General features: G+C 37.8%; 2 protein-coding genes across 2 annotated transcripts; both read left to right on the forward strand.

Annotated features, from left to right (window-relative positions):
• The first annotated feature begins 5,906 nt into the window (after positions 1–5,906).
• On the forward strand, positions 5,907–6,833 carry LOC127670092 (olfactory receptor 12D2-like). The gene has a single exon (XM_052164416.1). The coding sequence runs from the start codon at positions 5,907–5,909 to the stop codon at positions 6,831–6,833; it is 927 nt and encodes a 308-aa protein (XP_052020376.1).
• A 4,469-nt stretch (positions 6,834–11,302) lies between these two features.
• LOC127670093 (olfactory receptor 12D2-like) lies at positions 11,303–14,591 on the forward strand. The gene is made up of 2 exons (XM_052164417.1): positions 11,303–11,393; positions 13,666–14,591. Exons 1-2 carry the CDS (start codon positions 11,303–11,305, stop codon positions 14,589–14,591), a joined length of 1,017 nt encoding a protein of 338 aa, XP_052020377.1.
• The last annotated feature ends 6,725 nt before the right edge of the window (positions 14,592–21,316 follow it).

Consider the following 21,316-nt stretch of genomic DNA (forward strand, 5'->3'; position numbering starts at 1 on the left):
CTTTTCAACAAATGGTGCTGGTTCAACTGGAGGTCAGCATGCAGAAGAATGCGAATTGATCCATCCTTGTCTCCTTGTACTAAGCTCAAATCCAAATGGATCAAGGACCTCCACATAAAGCCAGACACTCTGAAGCTAATAGAAAAGAAACTGGGGAAGACCCTTGAGGACATCGGTATAGGGAGAAAGTTTCTGAACAAAACACCAATAGCGTTTGCTCTAAGATCAAGAATTGACAAATGGGACCTCATAAAATTACAAAGTTTCTGTAAGGCAAAGGACACCATCAAAAGGACAAATCGGCAACCAACAAATTGGGAAAAGATCTTCACCAATCCTACATCAGATAGAGGGCTAATATCCAATATATATAAAGAACTCAAGAAGTTAGACTCCAGAAAACCAAACAACCCTATTAAAAAATGGGGTACAGAGTTAAACAAAGAATTCTCACCTGAAGAACTTCGGATGGCAGAGAAACACCTTAAAAAAATGCTCAACTTCATTAGTCATTAGGGAAATGCAAATCAAAACAACCCTGAGATTTCACCTTACACCAGTCAGAATGGCTAAGATTAAAAATTCAGGAGACAGCAGGTGTTGCAGAGGGTGTGGAGAAAGAGGAACACTCCTCCACTGCTGGTGGGGTTGCAAATTGGTACAACCATTCTTTTTTTTTTTTTACTCTTTTTTTGGCCTTTAACATTTTACTTTTGTTTTTTAATTGTGGGGTGTGTGTGTGTGTGTGTGTGTGTGTGTGTGTGTGTGTATGCACATGTGTGCATACATGAGTACACATGCCCATGAAGCCCAGGAAAGGGTGAAACACACCCTCCTGAATCTTGGTGCTGGGAATGGAACTCAAGCGTTTTACAAGAACAGATTTTTTCTGAAGAAGAGGCAGCACCCTTATCAAACTTTTCAAATTAATGCTATCAAATTTTACTTTACATTCTTTTTGTAGGATTGCAGAAATCAGGCATTAGTTAAAAGCACTGGCTGCTTTGCAGCTCAATGTGATTCAATTCCAAGCACTGACATGGTGACACATTACTGCCCAGAACCCCATTTCCAAGGCATCTCATGCCCTTTTCTGGTGCCCTAGATAAGTATGGTTTACAGATAAACATGCAGACAATACTCTCCTCCATTCCTCACACATTAAATCAACAACAATAAATCTTTTGAAATCATTTTAGATTTTATTTAAAAAAAATAGGAATCTCCAGTCTTTGTCTTCTCAGTGCTGGCATTTCAAGTTGCCGCCATTCAAGTATGGCTTTTAGGTGGGATTAGAACTATGTTGACCATGCTTGCACAGTAAGTGCCCTATACACTGAGCTATCTCACCAGCCAACATTGAAGGTATCAAGACAGACGTTAGAGAAAAGAGACACCAATTAACAAGTGATCCTAAGGAAACAGTATATCATTCCACAGAAGATGGACAAATCTCCAGTCAGTCATAGTGGTAGATTTCTGTATTCTAGCACTTGGGAGATGAAGACAGGAGAATAAAAATGGGGAAGACTATTCAACAGCACATATCAGCACAATATATCTGCCATTAATTAAAAAATCTTTTGTCTGGGTTGGGGAAATGGCTCAGCAGTTAAGAGTACTGACTGCTCTTTCAAAGGTACTGAGTTCAGGTTCCAGCAACCACATAGTGGCTCACAACTATCCATAATGGGATCTGACGCCCTCTTCTGGTGTGTCTGAAGACAGCTACAGTGTACTCACACAAATAAAATAAATATATTTAAAAAAAATGGTCTCCATTTTTCCCAATTAAATGCACAGTGCATTTCCAGGGAATTTGTATAGGCGAGGGGATGAACTCAAAACTCTAAAGAGATAAAAGGAAATTGGCTGTACTGGTGCACATGGTCACCTAGCCCTCTGTTGTTTATGTACCTGATACTACGGAAAAATCTAAGGGGAAACCAAAGAGCACAGAGGAATTGTGCAAGCACATTTCCCCTATGGCAGGGGGGGAGAAAGTACCCTATTAACTTTCACATCTACCCTGCTCACCCTGAGGGACAAGCTCCCTTGAGACTTCTATGTCTTGAGTTCACTCTTGTTAGAGTGCTTCCAGAATTTCAGAATAGTAGAGAGGTATCTACAGATGAAGACTGTAAGCCAGAAGTACAGCAGGAACTGTCACTTCAAATACTTCCCAACTTGTGCAATTTCTGGACATGCACCTGAAAAATAAATGTTTTAACAATCAGCCAGGTAAGAGAGTGATTTAGGATTAAAATGTCCCATTCTTTAGTCTGTCAGTTTGTAACATTAAACACTAATAAGCAGGGTTCAGGCTGGTTTCCTTTCTAGTATGAGGATTATACATACAAGCCTCTTTGGCATCCGTATTTCATTGCTATGTCTCATCTAATTGCACTGTACTTGGTTCCTGTTTGGAGAATGTTTAGTTCTTCAAATCTGAAAATTCTAAATATTAAAAATGTGGTGAACAAGAATAAGTTCTGATTGTACAGAGCAGCCTGGTTGATAATTTTCTTTAATAGGTACATATTTTCCCTGTATATGTTTTGGTGTTATTATTTTCATGTATATATATATATATTCATATATATATATATATATATATATGTATATATATATATATTTCCATGGGGCTAGATTTAAAACATGAATGTCTGTTGTGTTTATAAACACATAGAAGTGGCATCACTATCAAAGACGTCACCTGAATTGTTTGGAAGCGACCCTTGACAGAATCAGAATTACACAAGTGATAACACCATTTCTCAGAATGTCTTTCAGCTATAAAGCTTAGAATCACTCAGGATCCTTATAAGTTTTCCCCTGTTCATTAACTATTTTCTTCATCTAGTTATTTCTAAAGCTTGGGTGATTCACCCCTTGTAGGAATCACACCAGTGTCAGCCTCTGATCAACTCTTCTGCAGCTAAGGAGTTCTCTCAGAGCCTCCCAGCACCATGGGCCCTCCATACACTTATGCTGGATCTTCCTTTATGTACAGAGTGAATCCAGGGCATCTATAAAAGAAAGGAACCAGAGGAAGCTACGTCTCATAAAGATGTCTGCTCTCATGTGTTCCTTAGGGAGGTCATTCAAGTACTTTTCTAATATTGAAGGGAAAGGAAAGCAACTCAAAAAGCCTTTTAGTAAACTTTGAAGGTATAATCAAATAAATGTTTTATATTTAATTTATTCATATTTACTTAAGAATTTTACTTTCATTGAAAGGAACACTATTACTTTATAAATTGTGTGCTTAAAAAGAAAAGAAACATTTTTTACAGAAAATGAGTTTTGAAAGAAAGGAATGGAGGGGTTGTATTTTTAAAAAAAAAAAGACAGACTAATGGAGAAAACACGTTTTTTGATAAGAGAGGAGCTGGATACTTCCAAAATCTGAGAAGGAAACTGATGAGCAAGACAGGTTTCTGGAATCAAAGAAGAGAATGCAGCTACCATTGTCACATTGATGGAGCTATAAGAGAAGAGAGGAAAATTTCTTTAGTATCTGATGAGTGAACTTATTTTATGTTAAGTTTAAAAAATAAGCAAAGAAAGTAGACCACAAGACATGAATTCAAGTATACTAAAATGAGTATTTGTCAGTTGCTGCTGGTAAAATAAGGGAGGGACTGCAGAATCCACACAGGGAGAACTTTTCTGATCAAGGGTCTCTGGGATTTAAAAAAACACCCAAGGGCATCTAGGAAAACAGAAGCACCAAAAAGCACAAGGCATAAGGCCAGAAGTAAGTTGGACCAGTCAGAGCAACACAGGACTATAACTTCAGTACTTGGGAGGCTGAGGTAGGAGAACTGTACTTATCTGGAGACTGTGTCCCAATAAATAAACAAAGGAAGAGGTCTAGGGAAATGGCCCCACCTGTTAAGTGCCTACTGTCCAAGCAGGAAAACCCAGGTTAAGATCCTTAACACTCAGCAATAAGGAATGAATTTGGTGATCTGTGTTTGAGTACATGGACCTGGGGAAGTAGAGCCAGGAGAATTTCTGGAGCTGTCAACTCAGCCTAGGAGAATCAGTGACCTACAGATTCAGTAGGACACTCTACCCCCAAAAATAAATAATAAATAAATAAATAAATAAATAATATTTATGAAGACTTCTGATATCAGCCCATTGCCTTTCCATGTGCTTACATACCACTAGAAATTGAACTCAGAAATATTTAATAGCTTATATTTTAGGGAACTCGAAGCCCAACATCAAATATAGTTGGGAAGAATATACACAAATACTGTGAGACTCTGACTGCTATGGTCATCTTCTTCCATGATATTTCCTACATTGTGAATAAGAAAAAAGGCTATATAAGAACATTTTTTCTACATTTTATATAGACAAATTATAGTTACTACTATATTAAAAACAGCTTTCCTTTTCATTTTTATGCTTTAAAAAATCTGTTAATTTTTTAAGTTGGCTTGCAAGGTAATGAAATTTCACATAGGAATTTCAAAAATATTTCATTTTGTTGATTTTGCTCCCCTTTCCTTTCTTCTCCCTGTATCCTCCTCTAATGTTTGTCCCCTAGATTTCCCTTCCACATTGTTCCACTGTCTGCCACATTGCTTTCTTTAAAGCTCTGCTTTTCCTAGTCACATGATCCCCTTTGTAGTTTTCTAGTTTTTACCCATGTTTACACCCCCTTGGATGTACATATTTAAGTAGGACTGAATATAAGAGAGAACGCATGGCATTTGTCTTTCTGTGCCTGGGTTTGCCTGATTAACATTACAGTTTTAGTTCCATGTATTTTCCTACAAATCCATAATTTCATTTTACTTTATAGGTGGACAAAATTTCATTGTGTATATATACTAATTTTTCATTACTCATTGCTACTTGATGAACATCTAGGCTGATTCATTTTCCTGACCATTGTGAATACAGCAGGAATTAATATGGATGGGAAAGTATCTTTGTAGTAGAATGTACACTCCTTTGGGTTCATCACAGATTCAGTACAGCCAGGTCATATGCTGATTCTACTTTTAATTTTTAGAGAAACAACGAGTCTGGTTTCCATGTAACTATACCAGTTTACATTCCTCACCAGCATACTTATCTTCTGCTTTCTTAATGAAGGTCATGTCTTGAGTGAGAGAAATCTCAAAGTAGGTTAACTTGCATTTCTTTGGTAGCAATGGAAGCTCAACACTTTAAAACTATTTATTAGCCATTCATATCTTTTTTTATTGACAAATTTCTATTTAGGTATTTCGTCCATTTTTGATTGGTAGAGTTTTCTGTGGTTAACTTTTAGAATCCATTACATACTTTAGATACTAATCCTGTGCCTAAAGTATACTTAGAGAATATTTGTGCACATTCTGTAGGCTCTGTTAATAGGCATCTTTGCTGTGCAGAATATTTTAATTTTATGTAATCACATTGACAATTCCTTGCTGTGCTGTTTTTCTTTTCTTTAAAAGTCAGTGGTTGGAATGAGTCCATCTACTCTGATGCTCCTCTAGTTGTATATTTACCTCCCAGAAGTCTACTTGATGGACTATTTAAAAGCTACTCCTTATTGGAGCCAACTTAAGAGATAAGGAAAAGACAGGGCCAAAATGGAAATGTTTGCATTAAAAAATTTAGTGGGCTTGTATTCTATTCTAGTCACTAACTAAAAAGAAAATGATTAGGGAATACAAGGCAAATTAGATGTTTGATCGCAACCCACAAATAGACACTTATTTAACATTGCTATTTAACATAATGATGGGTAAATACTAGGATAAGCTTGAGAAGGCATCACAGAAAATAATAACTCATTCTGAAAATACTTTGTTTATGAAAAGAAAATCTATGGCCAGAAGGACTGGACAACATGCAGAGTAGCATTGTATAATAATTGTCCTTTCTTATAGGTGATGTCCAATCAAACCTCAGTCACTGAATTTCTCCTGCTGGGAGTGACAGACATACAAGAATTAAACCCTATTCTCTTTGCAATTTTCTTCACCATCTACTTTGTCAATATAACTGGGAATGGAGCCATCCTGATGATCGTCATCTTGGACCCAAGACTCCACTCACCTATGTATTTCTTCCTGGGAAACCTAGCATGTCTAGATATCTGCTTCTCCTCTGTAACAGTGCCAAAGATGTTGGAGAACCTCCTCTCCACAAGCAAAGCAATTTCCTTCCTGGGATGCATCACTCAGCTTCATTTCTTCCACTTCCTAGGTAGCACTGAGGCCATGCTGCTGCCAGTGATGGCATTTGACCGCTTTGTGGCTATCTGCAGACCACTCCACTATCCAGTCATTATGAATCACCAGCTCTGTGTTCACATGACTGTTACTATCTGGATCATGGGCTTCTTACATGCCTTGCTTCACTCTGTAATGACATCTCGTTTGAGCTTCTGTGGTCCCAATCATGTCCATCATTTCTTCTGTGATGTTAAGCCATTGCTGGATCTGGCCTGTGGAAACACTGAGCTCAACCTTTGGCTGCTCAATACAGTCACAGGCACCATTGCCCTTACCCCCTTTTTTCTGACATTTCTCTCTTATTTCTACATCATCACCTATCTTCTCCTCAAGACCCGTTCTTGCACCATGCTCCACAAAGCACTGTCCACTTGTGCCTCTCACTTCATGGTTGTGTTTCTGTTCTACGCTCCTGTTCTTTTTATCTACATCCGTCCTACCTCAGGAAGCTCTCTGGATCAGGACAGAATCATTGCCATCATGTACAGTGTGGTCACTCCTGCTCTCAATCCACTCATCTACACCTTGAGAAACAAGGAAGTGAGGAATGCATTGGATAAGAAGGTGAGAAGATTGTTCTGACTTGAAGAATCTAAAGGACTCTGCTGAGGTGTAAATACACAGCCAATAAAAAGGTTTAGAAACCGCTAGATTCGTCAAATTTAATAATGTATGCTATAGAGACAATTGGACAAAGAAAAATATATAGGAAACACATCCACTGGTATGAAATGATGTCTCTCAGATAATCCAAAGGATCCTGGAACATGTATGGCACTAACCACAAAATCCTTTTCTTGAGTGGATTTGAGAGTATCAGTTTATATCCTTTGCTTATCTTTGATCTATTCTAATATTTTATTGCATGTAATTAGATTAAGAAATATGTACATGCCATCCATTTTAAGATTAATATAGTCCTTGCTTATTTATCTGTTTGTACCTTTTGTTTAATACATATTAATGAAGGGAATAAAATTGCTATGCTATTTCTCCTTTCTCATACAATAACCATATATCTAGATTACAGTTTCCTTGTCCTCTATTCCTTCCAGTTTCCTCCTAACTCCTCTCCCCTCCAGATCTTCTCCCTTTCTGATTTTCATTAGAAAATAATAGGTTTCTAAGTGTTAACTACCAAACATGGCAAAATAAAATATGATACGATAAAACAAAAATCATCACATCAACGCTGGACAAGGCAACCCAAAAAAGAAAAAAAAGGCAAGAGAAGTCACATGAATCAGAGACCCACTCATTCACATATGCAAGAGCCCCATAAAAATACTAAGCTGAAAGTTATAATATATATACAGAGGACTTCTTGCAGCCTGTGTAGGCTTCATGCTGCTGCTTTCATATCTGTGAGTTCATATAAACCTTGCTTAGTTGATTCAGAGGCTCTTTTTCTGGTGTCTTCTATTCCCTAAGGTTCTTATGCTTCCTCTTCTAAGGTGTTCTCTGAGCTCTGAGGGAGAGATTTGATGGAGAAATACCATTTAGATCTATGTATTCTAAGGATTCTCTCCCTGAGTAATGTCTGGCTACCGGTCTCAACCTCTTTTTCTGTCTGCTGCAGAATAAAGCTTCTCTGATGATGACTGTCTAGGCACTGATCTATGTATACAGCAGAATATCATTAGGAGTCATTTTATTGATACAATTTATGTATTTATTTGTTTGTTTGCTTGTTTGTTTATTTATAGCAGTGTTGTTTGGTTTTACCCTAGGTCACTTGAACTATCTAGACTCTGGCTCTTCATCACCAAAGCAGTACCAGGTACAGGTTCTGTCTCATGAAGTAGACTTCAGTCAAATTAGACACTGGTTGGCTACTCCCACAGTTCTGGGCTACCATTGCCCTAGCATATCTTGCAGCCAGGACAGATTTTAGGTCAAAGATTTTGTGACTGGCTTGTTGTTTACATTTCTCTTTTGGTAGCCAGCAGAATATTTTTCTATACTAAAGACACTAAAATATGGGGTGAAGGCATCATATAGGTACCAGGTGGACTTCTCAAGGGTCAATAACGTGTGTGTGTGAGAGAGAGAGAGCAACCCACTGTTTTAGCAACAGCCTGGGGTTTTGGGGGATTTCCATGGGACCTTCTTGGCCAACAAATCAATTGCCTGCAACCCAGCCCGACCACCAGAGGCAGTACTTGGTAACATGAGATGGCCCATAGGGATTCCATCTCCCTTATTATTAGGAGACTTCATTAGGATTGTTTTCATATACTTTGGAAATTTTCCCCGGAATTCGATTTCCATATCATCCCCCCAATGCCCCTCAGTTCCAACTGTCTCTACTCACATTTTCTCCCTCAACCCTTCCTTCCTTCTCCCTACCTGATCCTCCAATTCCTATCCCTGCCCACCTCAGAAAGCCCATAGAATGTATTCCATTTCTTCCTCAAGGGAGAGAGCCATGTGTTCCCCCAGTCCCTTCCTTTATGCCTAACCTCTTTGGGATGATTATTTATTTAGTGGCTGATTATTTATTTAGTGGCTAATATCCACAGATAAGTAAATACCATATTTATTACTCTGGTTCTTGGTTATCTCGCTCAGGATGATTGGGGTTTCTTTCTGATTTCACCCATTTGCCATCAAATTTCATGAAGTCACTTTCTAAAATAGCTGAGTAATACTCCTTGTGTAAGTGCACCACATTTTCCTTATCTATTTCTGTTGAAGAACAACTCTTTTTTTCTAGCTTCTAGCTATTATGAATAGGACAGCAATGAACATGGTTGAGCAAGTGCCCTTGTAATAAAATGGAGCATCCTTTGGGTATATGTCCAAGAGTGGTACAGTTGGATCTTGAGGTAGATTAAGTCCCGATTTTCTGGGAATCCACTGTATTGATTTCTATAGTGACTGTATAAGTTTTCAATTCCACTAGCAATGGAGGAGCATCCCCCTTGCTCTGTATCATGCAGTCCTTTCATTGTTCAGCATTGTTTTAGATATCCTGGGGTTTTTTTTTTCAGTTTTTCCACATGAAATTGAGAATTATCCATACAAGATCTGTGAAAAATTGCAATTTTGATGGAAATTGAATTGAATCTGTAGATTGCGTTGGTAGGATGGCCATTTTTACAATATTAATTCTACTGAATCATGAGCAGTGAAGATCTTTTCATCATCTGATATCTTCTTCAATTTCTTCAATGACTTGAAATTTTTTATTATACAAGTCTTTCACATTCAAAATATCATCTAGCATGATCAAAGAGGCTTTATTCCAGAAAGACAGAAAAGGTTCAGTATACAAAAATCAATAATTGTAGCCCACATATAAACAAACTGAAAAAATAAAAGCCACATAACCATCTCATTAGATGCTGAAAAATACTTTAACAAAAATCCAATAACCCTTCATAATAAAAGTCCTGGAGAGATTAGGGACACAAAGGGCATCTTAAACATAGTAAGAGAAGATTACAGCAAGTCTATAGCCAACATAAAATTAAATGAAAATGAACTCAAAAAATAGTAGTTTTCATATATATATATATGAAATGACAAAGGAACTGAGAAAGAAATCAGGGAACAATACTTTTCACAATAGCCTCAAATAATATAAAATATCTTATGGTAACTCTAAGCAAGCAAGTGATGGATTTGGTTTATATTTTATTGAGTAATTTTTGCATCTATGTTCATAAGGAAAATTGGTCTGCAATTCTCTTTCTTTGTTGAGTCTTTATGTGGTTTGAGTATCAGGGTAACTGTGGCCTTGTAAAATGAATTGGACAATGTTTCTTCTGTTTCTGTTTTGTCGAATAATTTGAGAAGGATTGGTATTAATCACAAAAAGTTTGGTAAAATTCTGTGCTAAAATCATTTGGCCCTTGGCCTTTTTGTTTAGGAAATTTTTAATGACTGCTTCTATTTCATAGGGGTTATAGGTCTATTTAAGATCAGAGTTAACTCTCAGTACAGGCTCCTATCTTCCCCTCCCCAACACTCATCACAGAGAGGTGAACTGAAAACATTTTTGTTATGTTACCCCAGAGATTCCACTTACGGATATGACTGAAAGAATTCCAAGTCAACATATCATATAGACACTTGCACATAAATGTACAACACTACTCACAATAGCTAAGTTATAAAAAAAACTAGGTGCCTGTGTACTGAAGAATAGATAAATAAAATATTTCATAACACACACATACACATGTATATATATATATATATATATATGAACAGATCTTTTCAGTTACAAGGAAAAACAAAGTTATGTTGTTTCCATGAAAACCTTGCAATTACAAATAAATATATTAACTGAATTAAGAGGCGGTGGCAGTTAGGGTTCCTAGATTATATTTATATTTTATATAGACAAAGAATATCATGTAAATCAAAACTATCTAGATTCTAAAGGAACCAAAGGGACTAACATAATGAAAGAGGGCACAGAGAAGAATTAAGAGACACATAGGAATGTATATAATAGAGGAACTTCGATGGCTATCACCTAATTCAATGAAAAGGTCCTTATGTAGCCTAATACCACATTCAGTGGACAAATGCCATTGGGAAAGAATATAAAGAAAATACAAATGGGTTAAACAGAACTACAAATTAGAGCCTGGTGCGTCTAAGACATCAAATACAAAAATAACTTGCAATAACTTGAACTTTAACACAGCAAATGTGAAATTGCTCATGTAACCAATGTAAAAATTACAACATTTGGAGGACTAAGAGAAAATAAACATGAAGAGTCCTATGCTAAAAGTATTATTCAAGATGATGTCTACAAAGCAGTAGCCAAGCTGGGAGCTTAGCTTATGGACCTCATAGGGCAGGTGCCCATGTAGCTTGTGGGGGAAAAAAAAGGACCATAGATAAATTGCCCTAAAATATACCTTTCTTTTGCTTGTTTGTCTTCATACCCATTCAACTCAGTCCCATCGGATGTGCCCCTTGGGGTTTATATGTCTCCAGATCTGTCTCATTAAAAAAAAAAAAAAACCCACCAGGAGAATTGTTGATGACATAAGGAATTCTGGTGATGAAACGTAGGCTAGAACCACAACATGAACTGTCACTTCCAATATTTTACAACCTGTGTAATTTGTATGCATAAACCTGAGAATATTTGTCACTGTGGTCTTAACAATCATCCAGGTAAGCAAATTCATTGGGCGTAAACTTGGAAATTTACTGTAGCTTTTTTTTCTGTAGAGGGTTATCTGCTTTCCCCAGAGTTCGTTTTGAGATGAACTCCTCACTATGTGTGAGAATTGTGAAGGTTGTTTGGCTTCTGCATTGTATTATGACACCTTATCTCATTTCATCACCATGTTTAATTAAACACTCTCCAAAGCCAAACTGAAATCCCCAAATAGTGAATGTTCTGAACAGAAGCAGTAGCTTTAACCATTTCAAATGCAATTTTTCCTTAAAAATTGGATAAATATGTTTTTTGATATATATTTTTAGAACTGCTTTGTTTTCTGGTACAAAGATTCATAAATAATCTGGCTCAAAGGACTTGAATTTTTAAAAAGGACAAAGTGTAGTGTTAATAAATGGAAAAATATGCATGATTATTAAAGAAAATGCCCTGAGTTGTTTGAAGGTAGCCTTCACAGAGGGACTCTAGTGATTACATCATTTCTCAGACTGTCTTCCAGCTATAAAGCTTACAGTTCTTCAGGCCCCTAAGAAGTTTTCACCAGTTCATTAATTTTGTATTTTTAGATAGACAAATTGTATCTTCACCCAGTGTGATCCTGTTTTGTAGGACTCTTCCTAGTGTCTGCTTTTGTCTAACTCCATTGCAGTTTGGGGAGTTCTCTCTGTGACTCCCAGTAATATGGGCTCGCCACGCTCTGATTCTCATTCATCTTTTATGTACAGAGTGAGTCCAGTGCATCTTAAATGAAAGGAACAAGAAGAACTACTTCTCACAGCTATGTCTGCTTCTACCAGTATACCACAGGGAACATATTCAGGTACTTTCCTAATACTTGTGGATAAAAGCAACTTTAAATTTACCTTTTTTTTTTAGTAAGTTCTGAATATACAATAAAATAGGAAACCTTTTCCAATAAACATATTCCTCAAAAGCTTTAACATTCATTAAAACCAACTCAATTTTGATTATGCAAGTAAAATTAAAATCACTCATTTCTTTATGAGAAAACAAGAGTTCATTTGATAGGCAGGAATGCCAAGAATTAATTTCACAGAGAGGAAACTATCTTAAAATTGGGAGTGCTGAACCACCCTGGAAACTTGAGAGTAGGATGATTTGGGCTAGAGAGATGACTCAGTGGTTAAGAGCACTGATTGCTCTTCCAGAGGTCCAGAGTTCATTTCCCAGCAACCACATGGTGGCTCACAAGCATCTGTAATGAGATCCGATGCCCTCTTCTGATATGTGACTGAAGACAGCTACAGTGTACTCATGTAAATAAAAATAAATAAATCTTTAGAGTAAGCTTTAACATTCATTATTAAGAGTAAGATTATTTAAGACAGCCTGACTTTTGGGAAGATAAAACACAAGAGAGTTATTTACCATGATCCCATTAGTGGGGCTAGCGGAGAGGCGAGTAAAGTAAGCTGGAGAACAGAAATGCCATAAAGTACAATTCATTATGTAAAAAGTGTATCAGATCAGCGTGATAGTATGGTTGTAACCCCATCACTCAAGAAACTGAGGGAGAAGACTGCTTGTGTCATGGTAGGTACATTTGGAAACCAAAGACATCTTAGGAATCTATTTCTAAAGTTCTGAATGGTTCAGTTTAATGGAAGACTTATTCTAAGCCCATAATTTACTACAACACATATGGTCAGACTCCAGAAATTTATGTGTTCATGTTTCTTACCTCATCTGGCTCAATCATGAATAAGAAACAAATCAATACAAAGATATTTTCCACCTTATACATTCTTATATGAAGATTTAGTGGAATTGCTATGTTATGAGAAAACTGTCTACACTTTCTATTTAACTCTGTGATGGAAAGAAATTCATCCTTGCCTGTGTCCTTCATGTTAAAACCCTTCAAGAATATTCCTACTTTGGAGAGGCTGTTGGGATATTTTAAAAGCTCCTCCCTGTTAGGGACAATAAAAGAGATGAAAAGAAAGTTGGATCAAAATGTAAGTACAGCTAGAGAAAATGATAGGAGGGTACCTGTTCTGAGTCTCAATTAAAAGACATTATTAATGAAAACATAATAAATTAAAAGATGTTTGAATAGGAATATACAACAGAAATTTAGACTTAATTTTTAATGGTCTGATACACAAATTCATAAGATCTTTGTGGGGTTATAGAAACTACTTTCACAAACTGTGTTTGGGTTGGCAAGAAAACGATTGCCTTGAAAGACTGATGGACAAGGTTAGTGTTCTACAAACTATTCTATCTTTTCTTTTTAAGTGCTATTGAATCAAACATTAGTCACCGAATTTCTCCTCTTGGGAGTGACAGACATACAAGAATTAAACGCTATTCTCTTTCTCACATTCCTGGTCATGTACTTTATTAATGTGTTTGGGAATGGAGCCATCATGATTGTCATCTTCGATCCAAGACTTCACTCACCAATGTACTTCTTCCTGGGAAATCTGGCATGTGTAGATATCTGCTTCTCCACTGTAACCGTGCCAAAGATGCTAGAGAACTTCTTCTCCACAAGCAAAGCAATTTCCTTCTTGGGATGCATAACTCAGCTTTATTTCTTCCACTTCCTGGGTAGCACTGAGGCCCTACTGCTGGTGGTCATGGCATTTGACCGCTTTGTGGCTATCTGCAGACCACTCCACTACCCTTCCATCATGAATCACCAGGTCTGCATCCAGTTGACTGTTGGCATCTGGGCCATTCCTTTTCTTCCTGCTCTGCTTCACTCCATATTGGTGTCTCGATTGAACTTTTGTGGTTCGAACCATGTCCATCATTTCTTCTGTGATGTTAAGCCATTATTGGAGCTGGCCTGTGGAGACACTGAACTCAACAGGTGGCTGCTCAATACTTTCACAGGGACACTTGCAATTGGTCTCTTCTTTCTGACATTTCTCTCCTATTTCTACATCATTGCCTATCTCTTTCTCAAGACACGTTCCTGCAGCATGCTGCACAAAGCACTGTCCACTTGTGCCTCTCACGTCATGGTTGTCATTATTTTCTATGCCCCCGTTCTCTTCATTTATATCAATCCTGATTCAGGGAGCTCCCTGGAAAAGGACAGGATTATTGCGGTCATGTACACTGTGGTCACTCCTGCACTCAATCCACTTATCTATACTCTGAGGAACAAAGAAGTAAGGGGTGCTCTGAATAGGAAAATCAGAATACTGCTTTGACTTGAAGAAATCCAGTTAGTTATTCTGAAATATTACAACACAAGCAATTATTGTGAATACTGAAGTATGAAATTCATTGACTGCCTCTACAATTGTGTATGATATGTATAACAAAGATGCCCAAGCCAGGCAGTGGTAGTGCATGCCTTTAATCCCAGGACTTGGGAAACAGAGGCAGAAGCAGGTGGATTTCTGAGTTCAAGGCCAACCTGGTCTACAGAGTGAGTTCCAGGACAGCCAGTGCTACACAGAGAAACCCTGTCTCAGAAAAAAAACAAAATCCCAAGTAAGAGAATTAATATATGAGAAATTGTGACTCAATTGTATTTAAAATTGTAATCTCTATATAAGATGGAAATTGGAACAATTTTCTCTATAAAATGTCAACTCTGAGTTTATTCGAGAGATAACTATTGACAAATCCAACTTGGTAGCCTTTCATATATGTTTGTATGTAAAATCAAGTATGCACATTGCTAGGAGCAGATAAACGTAACTGTCTTAAGTACTGCCATTTTGACTTCAGACTCCCTTTTACCTAAGCTGACCAACTCCCTCTTTAAGCAACCACAGTTTCTCAAAACATACCTACTAACAACCCCTCTCTAAGTGACAATAATTATCCAAAATAAAACGAGTCCATTTGATTGTTTGGGCAAAGCCACTTACATTCAATGTCAGCTGACAATCATAAAACACTTGTGAAATTCCTTAATCCCAGAATTCTGACTGGCAAAAATTATAACTGTAAAAAATACGACTCACCTGCTGGCAGGTTTTATGCTTATAAACTCTGCCTTGGACCCTGCTCAGTGCTGCCAAAAGAAACAGGAGTCCTTGTCTGGTGGCCCTGATAGATCAGCAACTCTGTTTATGCGATGGGAGTAATAAAAGATTTTGCTGTTTCAGGAGCTCACTGGTATATTCTCTCTCCTTCCTCCTGGCACATAGTGGACAAGGTATAACAAAATATGCCTGTTTTGCCCATGTTTTGAATAGATGAATATTAATAGGTACATTTATCTATAAAGCCACTTTAGTTTACAATTATATAATGTGATCAATAACATAACATTGAGAGGTAGTACTGGGAATTGAGCCCAATATCTTACACAAGCTATGCCTATACCATACTACTGAACTATCCACCTAGGCCTCATTCTATTATGGTTTGGTTGGTTTTTGGTTTGCTTTGGTTTAGTTTGGTTTGGTTTGGTTTGGTTTGGTTTGGTTTGGTTTGGTTTGGTTTGGTTTGGTTTTGGTTTGGTTTTGGTTTGGTTTTGGTTTGGTTTGGTTTGGTTTGGTTTGGTTTGGTTTGGTTTGGTTTGGTTTGGTTTGAGACAAGGTTTCACAAAATTTCCAGGCTGGACTGGAATTGACTGTTGCTTAGGAATGCTTTGAATGTGCTGGTTTCCTGGTCAACTTCTCAAGCTGCTGCAGATACAGCCCTTCTCATTGAACCCATCTATGGTTCAGGAAGCTATAGTTCTGGGTATTGGATGGGGCAAAGAAGAACAAAGTATAATTATATGTGCATATGAATAAATCACAATAAAAGTCACTGCTTGCATTCTCTAAAATACGATAACATTATAATGACTTTATATTTTGAAATTTTTAATGTGAGGCCATTGCTGGATGTTGAAATAATGATTAATAAAGCCTAACGGCAGGTTCTGCTAACCACCCCAATGGTTTATGTTCCTGAATGAAAGACACAAACAAAGTCTTTTTATTTTAATATGCATTAAACAGCACAATAGGTGGGCCACTGCTAACCTCCATGTGATTAATCCTGAGTTATTACTTACTAATTCTATGTTCTATCTTGGCTGCTCCAAACCCAGTTGGGCAGACCTCTGGGCTGAGCTCTCCTGGCTCCTTTACATAGCAGCTATGCCTTTCTGTCCTGCACTCTTTTCAGATATGGTGTCTCTTCTCTTCTCCACACTCTCTTCTTTCTCCTCCAGATCTTAAGCCTGGGAATCCTAAAATCTATCCTCTCCAGCTATTCACTATTGGCATCTTTATTTACCAATTAGAACCAACTGGGGACAGGTTTGTAGAAGCAGTCTCATGCAAACAGGTTTTTGGGGAACATAAATAGCATTAGAATACAAGCAGCTAAGGCTGTCCAACTAGAAATATAGTTGGAAGTTGAAAGAGGAGTGAAGGGTAAATTTTAAAAGTTTGTCCTAGCCAGGCAGTGGTGGCACACATGATTTCTGAGTTCGAGGCCAGCCTGGTCTACAGAGTGAGTTCCAGAATAGCCAGGGCTATACAGAGAAACCCTGTCTCGGGGGGGAAAAAAAGTTTGTCCTAATTTCTTATTTTTCAAACAATAAGGCAAGTTATCTCAAGTAATTGAGATAAATGACAAAGAGAATTGTAAAATGGCAGATGACAAGTAATTTCTTGCATATTCACAAATAAAAGCAAACCATCAAGAGTTTGGGTGATGTAAGGGAATGAGATACAACAGTGAACAGGACTAAGAGAGCAAACAGACCCAGAAATATTGAGATCAAGGTCTATAAAAGAAATAACACCCAAAGTAGAATCAAAAGGATGGGAGAAGGTGCATTTCCCTACATCAGTAGAATTTTAAGTAAAAGACAAAAGCCTTCATAGGTCTTCACAAGTGGACTGACATTTCATGGAAACTCACTAATCCATGGAGCAAGAATATGCAGTAGACTGTGGGCGCTGCCCTTCGCAGCTTGCCAGGGAGAGGGAAAGAGAGAGCCTGGAAAGATTTCTTTCTTTTATTTGTTTGTTTGGCTTGGGGTGGTGGGTTTTGGTTTGTTTGGGTTTTTTTTGTTTTGTTTTGTTTTGTTTTGTTTGGTTTGGTTTGGTTTTCTGGGTTTTTGTTTGTTTATTTGTTTTGAGACAGGTTTTTAAGAAATTTTCCAGCCTGGCCTGGAACTGACTGTTGCTTAGGAAGGTTTTGTATATGTTCCTTTTCTTGTCAACCTTTCAGGTGGCTGGAAACACAGCCCTTGTCATTGGACCCATCTATGATCAAGGAAATTAGAATTCTCACGATTGGATAGATCCAATTGCATAGATAGGTAAAAGCCCTCATATTTTTACCTCTCTAAGCTTCAAGGATTTCTCTTTGGGAGGTCTTTGGAGTCTACACTCACTAAACGATAGCTCTGAAAGTCAGGATGAGCCAAGGAAACTCTCTGTGATGTAGCTTAGACTCACAGATAAAGCTATATGTGATTGGCGGTACAAATTATACAACAGAGGGAAGCTGAAGGCAGCTTGACAACAGCAGATCAACCTCTGGGAGGAGGGGAAAGAGCTGCTGTGAGATACTGTTAGTGGGGCATGTAAGGTGAGAACAGACACAGGCACTGAGTGACTCTGAATTTCCTGGTGATACTTGTAAGACTTCTCAAGATGAATGATCACAAGTTCATCCCTTGTCAACTTGACACACAACACATCATTTTAAGCTATAATATTCCACCCTTGCCCCTGAAATCTCACACTCAATTTAATAATGCAAAACCACAATTTTGGGGCCTTTAGGGGAATCAAAATTCAGGTCAAAGTAGTCTACACTGGCATGAATACATGATTTTCAAGGAATGGCACAGTTTAGGAGACTGTGAAAACTTTGGGAAGTAGAATGTAGCTTGAAGAAGTTCCTCTCTAGAAATGTGCCTTTACTAGTCACTCCAGCTCCCATTCTCATGTCCTTCTGCTCTTTGTGAAGAATAAGGTAAGAACCTCTTCCATTCCTGTGAGATATTTGACTGAAATGACAAAGTCAAGAACAGTGTCCTGACCCCTCAGAAACTGTGAGCCAAAGGAAATTCTTGTTCTTCCTCTTTCTTCTCTTCTTCCTCCTATTCTTCTTTCTTCTACTTCTTCCTCTTCATCTTTCTCTTCATCTTCATCTTCATTTCCATCTCAGTCTCCTTCTCTGTCTCCTTCTTCTCATTGTAGTTGTTGTTCTTTTTCTTCTCCTTCTCTTCCTCCTTCTTCTTCCTCCTCCTCCTCTTCCTTCTTCTTCTCCAATCTAGGATACTAACTTTCATTGACTCAAAGTTGAATAATCCACCTAGATCATCACAGATCCTGTTCATCATTAAAAAAAAAAAAAAAAAAAAAAAAAACAGATCTGGGTATGACAGGAAGAATCCTGAATCCACATGCCAGTGGAGATGAAAGGACTACAAAGTGTATTGTTTTAGTATTTCAGAATATTCAATGAGGTGACAGATAGAAATAAATATTAACTAGCCTCAGTTATCTAAAGCAAATTATGTTACTTGTAACTAGAGACATACCATGAAATCTATTTCTAATTTCAATGGTGTACTCCCCCATCTTATCTATACACACATAATATGGAATGTCAGTAAATTATAGCATATCTAATTTAGATTGATTTATTATAGCTGTAAAAGCTTCTCTATTGTGGCCACACCTTGTCTTTGCAAAAAGAATCTTCCAGATTATGTTAAAATAACTCTTACGTTTTATGACCTGGACCAGCAGGCCCTTCTTCAATGATTGTTTCCTAAAGGGGACAAGCAGGGATGAAGAAAATAAAGCAGACAAGAAAGTTTGGGTTGAGAGATGTTTAATGAGCTGATGACTCATGATAAGTAAGTTTATTAATAATTACAGCATGTTCTATACTGCCTGCAAGGTAAAAATGGGACAGAGTCAAAGCTATCACACAATGGGGGTAACAACATCCAGAAGCTAATCGAGCAAAGTTGCAAAAAGAAAACCCAGAATTTCTCAAGGTCATCACAAATGAGCACACAGCTGCCTTGGAACTGATCATCACAACTCTTCAAGTAAGAAAGCAGCGGGCTTCCAGGAACTGAAAATAATTCCTTCAAGGTCCTGACCCCAGCTCCTGACTAGACCTTGTCAAGTCTATCCTTGGACAACTAGCATTCCCTTGTCCTTTCCTCAGGTCCTCTGAGAAAGCCTTGGACTGGCCAGGTTTCCAATGTTTTAAACTCTGCATATCGTTCAGTAGCTTATGCACAACTCATTCCCTCCTTCCCCAAACCTAGTTTATAAGTCTAACTCACAGCTTCCATGGATCATTGTTTCCCTAGAATGCCTCCTACACTATATATAGAAAAGATTTACACATTTTCTTCTTGTTAATCTGATCAGATCAATTTTTATTTTCTATATTCTTTGCTTACATTCCAAATGATTTCCCCTTTCCCAGTTCCCCCCTCCCCAAAAGTCCCATAAGCCCTCTTCCCTCTGCCCATTCCCCAATCACCCCCCTCCCATTTCTCTGTCCTGATACTCCCCTACAATGTTGCATCAAGCCTTTCCAGGACCAGGGCCCTCTCCTTCTTTCTTCTTGGGAATCATTTGATATGTTAATTGTGTCTTGAGTATTCAGAGCTTCTGGGCTAATTAATATCCACTTATCAGTGATTGCAATCAATGTGTGTTCTTTTGTGATTGGGTTACCTCACTTAGGATGATATTTTCCAGTTCCAACCATTTGCCTAAAAATTTCGTTAGTTCATTGTTTTTAATTGCTGAGTAGTATTCCATTGTGTAAATACACATTTTCTGTATCCATTCCTCCATTGAGGGACATCGGGGTTCTTTCCAGCTTCTGACTATTATAAATAAGGATGCTATGAACATGGTAGAGCATGTGTCTTATTGCATGCCGGGGAATCCTCTGGGTATATGACCAGGAGTGGTTTAACAGGGTCCTCCAGAAGTGTCATGTCCAGTTTTCTGAGGACCCGCCAGAATTATTTCCAGAGTGGTTGTACCAGCTTGCAATCCCACCAGCAGTGGAGAAGTGTTCCTCTTTCTCCACATCCTCACCAACACCTGCTGTCTCCTGAATTTTTAATCTTACCCATTCTGACTGCTGTGAGGTGAAATCTCAGGGTTGTTTTTGCATTTCCCTAGTGATTAATGATGTTGAACATTTCTTAAGGTGCTTCTCAGCCATTCGAAGTTCTTCAGGTGAAATTTCTTTCTTTAGCTCTGTTCCCCTCTCTGGAGTCTACCTTCTTGAGTTCTTTGTATATATTGGATATTAGCCTTCTATCAGATGTAGGGTTGGTGAAGCTCTTTTCCCAATTTGTTGGTTGCCATTTTTCAATTCTTGATCTTAGAGCATAAGCTATTGGTGTTCTGTTCAGGAACTTTTCCCCTGTGCCCATGTCCTCAAGGGTCTTCCCCAGTTTCTTTTCTATTTGTTTCAGTGTATCAGGTTTTATGTGGAAGGCTATCTTTTTCCCACTGGATGGTTTCAGCTCCTTTGTTGAAGATCAAGTGACCACAGGTGTGTGGGTTCATTTCTGGGTCTTCAATTCTATTCCATTGATCTACCTGCCTGTCACTGTACCAATACCATACAGTTTTTAACACTATTACTCTGATCAGATAAATTTGATTCTTGAAATTCAATCATGTTCCTAAGAGGACAGAAGAATTAGCATAATTATTGGAATATCACAGTTCTATCATATGACTGTACCCAGAGACAGAAACATTATTCTCTCGTGATCTTGGGAATGTACCAGATCTTCTTTATATTACCAACCTCTGGGCATCTTTATTAGAGAGAAAAATAGACCTTTACTAAGTTCACATGTTGTCTTAGTGGTCCCAAATATTCAAATATGATTCGTAGCTGATTTCAATGAGTGGTACACTGTAGAGTTATACATGAATTGTGAAAGTGATCATCAAATATGGTAAAA

Source organism: Apodemus sylvaticus, chromosome 19, assembly GCF_947179515.1.
Source record: "Apodemus sylvaticus chromosome 19, mApoSyl1.1, whole genome shotgun sequence".
NCBI classification, from domain to species: domain Eukaryota; kingdom Metazoa; phylum Chordata; class Mammalia; order Rodentia; family Muridae; genus Apodemus; species Apodemus sylvaticus.

Coding starts and splice junctions, on each gene's coding strand:
- LOC127670092 (XM_052164416.1), top strand. CDS start 5,907: ATGTCCAATCAAACCTCAGTCACTGAATTTCTCCTGCTGGGAGTGACA.
- LOC127670093 (XM_052164417.1), top strand. CDS start 11,303: ATGAACTGTCACTTCCAATATTTTACAACCTGTGTAATTTGTATGCAT. Junction 11,394..13,665: donor TGGTCTTAACAATCATCCAG/GTAAGCAAATTC, acceptor TTTCTTTTTAAG/TGCTATTGAATCAAACATTA.